The sequence below is a fragment of the Eimeria tenella genome, genomic scaffold, assembly GCF_000499545.2.
Source record: "Eimeria tenella Houghton genomic scaffold, Eth_scaff4512, whole genome shotgun sequence".
Classification (NCBI taxonomy): Eukaryota; Apicomplexa; class Conoidasida; order Eucoccidiorida; family Eimeriidae; genus Eimeria; species Eimeria tenella.
The window spans coordinates 1-2,081 of NW_013545439.1; the positions used below are offsets into that span (position 1 = coordinate 1).

The window sequence follows — 2,081 nt, forward strand, 5'->3', positions numbered from 1 at the left end:
CAGCTGTGGGGTGTACGTACAGCTGTGGGGTGTACGTACAGCTGTGGGGTGTACGTACAGGTGACTCTGGGGCCTTTCGACTGCTGCAAACTGCTGCTGGACTCTCGATCTGGAAAGGGTTTGAGTTTGTCGGAAAAGTTGGATTTGTTTTTCGTCGATTACGACATGATTCCCCTGCTCATTCATGTCCGCGAGGGCCTAGGGTTTAGGGTTTAGGGTTTAGGGCTTGGGGCTCAGCAACGCTGACTCTCCAGAAAGAAAAGTGCTTGGGCTATTTCAATTGCTGAGCGCGGGTCACTTCCAACGCTCAGCCTGCAGTCCTCAGGGTTTAGGGTTTAGGGTTTAGGGTTTAGGGTTTGGAGTCCCGCTGCATCTGTGCACAGGAGAACTACCTAGCCGCCATATCCCACGGGGTGCAGCAGCGGGGGGGCCCCCCGGGGACGCCCCCCAAGTTGACCCTGGGGGGCCCCCGGGGGCCCCCCAAGGAGGCCGGCAAGGGGGGCCCCCCTGGGGGCCCCCAGGGGGGCCCCTCTGCTGAGCTGGAGGGCCTCACGAGTTGTGCACGAGCTGCTCGTGCACTTTGCCAAGCCGACGTCGCCAACGCAATTTTGCGCTCCGTAAGCAGCAGCTTTGCATGCATGCATGCATGCATGCATGCATGCATGCATGCGCATTTGTGCATGCATCCATACATGCATTCATACATGCCATACATGTATGCATACATGCATGCATGCATGCATGCATTGATGCATGCATGCATGCGCATGCATGCGCGTGCATGCGCGTTTGTGGGGCGGCGCCGGGTGTACGTACACCGCAGACGCCTTGGGGGCTGGGGTGTACGTACACCTCAGCGCTGAGACTTTGTGGGGCCCCGCAGGCTCAAGACTGGTCCCTTCTTCCCACTTTGGGGGCCTTTTGCTGCGTCGAAGTCCCTGCTGCAGTCAGTCAAATTCAAACCAACATTTTCTGCTGCTCCCCGGGGGGCCCCGGGGGCCCCCAGCAGCACTTTGCTGCTGCTCCGCGGGGGGCCCCAGGAGCCCCCTGGCCTTTGGGGACCCCTGGCACCCCTGGGGGCCCCTGGGGGCTTCCTGGGGTCCCCTAAAGTGGCTTTTGGGGGGCCCCCAAGGAGGGTTTGGTGGGCCATAAGGGGCCTTTGGGGGCCCCTGGGGGCCCCGGGGGGCCCCCCGAGGAGTGCTGCTGCAGCTACTTGAGGGTTTATTATCTTTTTTGTTTTTATTTTTTGTATTTTTGTGTTTTTATTTTATTTCAGGTTCACAAAGTAAACGGCTTCATTCCTCGCGTGAACTTCCCGTCTTGGCTGGGCCGCAACAGGTAATGAGGGTTTAGGGTTTGGGGTTTAGGGTTTAGGGTTTGGGGTTTAGGGTTTAGGGTTTAGGGTTTGCGGAGTTCTGCTGTTTGCTGCTGCAGCACACAAACCAAAAACAAAAGGCTCTTTTCCGAGCTGCTGCTGCAGCTCCTCAAAACCCCCAGCGCGGGCTCTAGTGTGGGGGCTTTGAAGCTTTCGGGTTACTTGGACGCTCTTTACACAATGGCGAGGCTTTCTAGGGTTTAGGGTTCAGGGTTTAGGGTTTAGGGTTTAGGTTTTGGGGCTGGGGGCTGGGGGTCGGGAGTCCTTCCTTCTCGGCAGGTGCGCTTGCGGCGGTAGTGAGCCGGCTAGCGCGCGGGGACTTAGGGTCTAGGGTTTAGGGTTTAGGGTTTAGGGTTTAAGCTTTAGGGTTTAGGGTTTGGCCGCAGGCGGTGGCGCCGCTGGCCCACGAAGGAGACGCGCAAGAGACAGTGAAGAGGCTGGGGGTTTACGGCCTGAGGCGCGAGCACTTAGTGGACCACATGCAGAGTCTAATGTTGAAGAAGCAGGTGCCCTAAACCCTAAACCCTAAACCCTAAACCCTAAACCCTAAGCCCTAGGCGCTGGCGTCAGTGGCCTCAGCGCCGGGGGGAGAACACCAGCATATATAGGCAAAGCCTGCCTGCTGGACCCCAGACGCCCCGGCAATTGCTGCTGCTGCTGCTGCTGCTGCTGCTGCCGCTGCTGCTGCTGCTGCTGCTGCTGCTGC

At 58.7% G+C, this 2,081-nt stretch overlaps 1 protein-coding gene across 1 annotated transcript; it reads left to right on the plus strand.

Annotated features, from left to right (window-relative positions):
* Positions 1–165: 165 nt before the first annotated feature.
* Positions 166–1,890, plus strand: ETH_00043305 (methyltransferase domain-containing protein, putative; the record flags this gene model as incomplete). The annotated part of the gene is made up of 5 exons (XM_013380147.1): positions 166–186; positions 384–617; positions 1,277–1,338; positions 1,435–1,558; positions 1,762–1,890. 5 exons carry the CDS (start codon positions 166–168, stop codon positions 1,888–1,890), a joined length of 570 nt encoding a protein of 189 aa, XP_013235601.1.
* Positions 1,891–2,081: the final 191 nt, after the last annotated feature.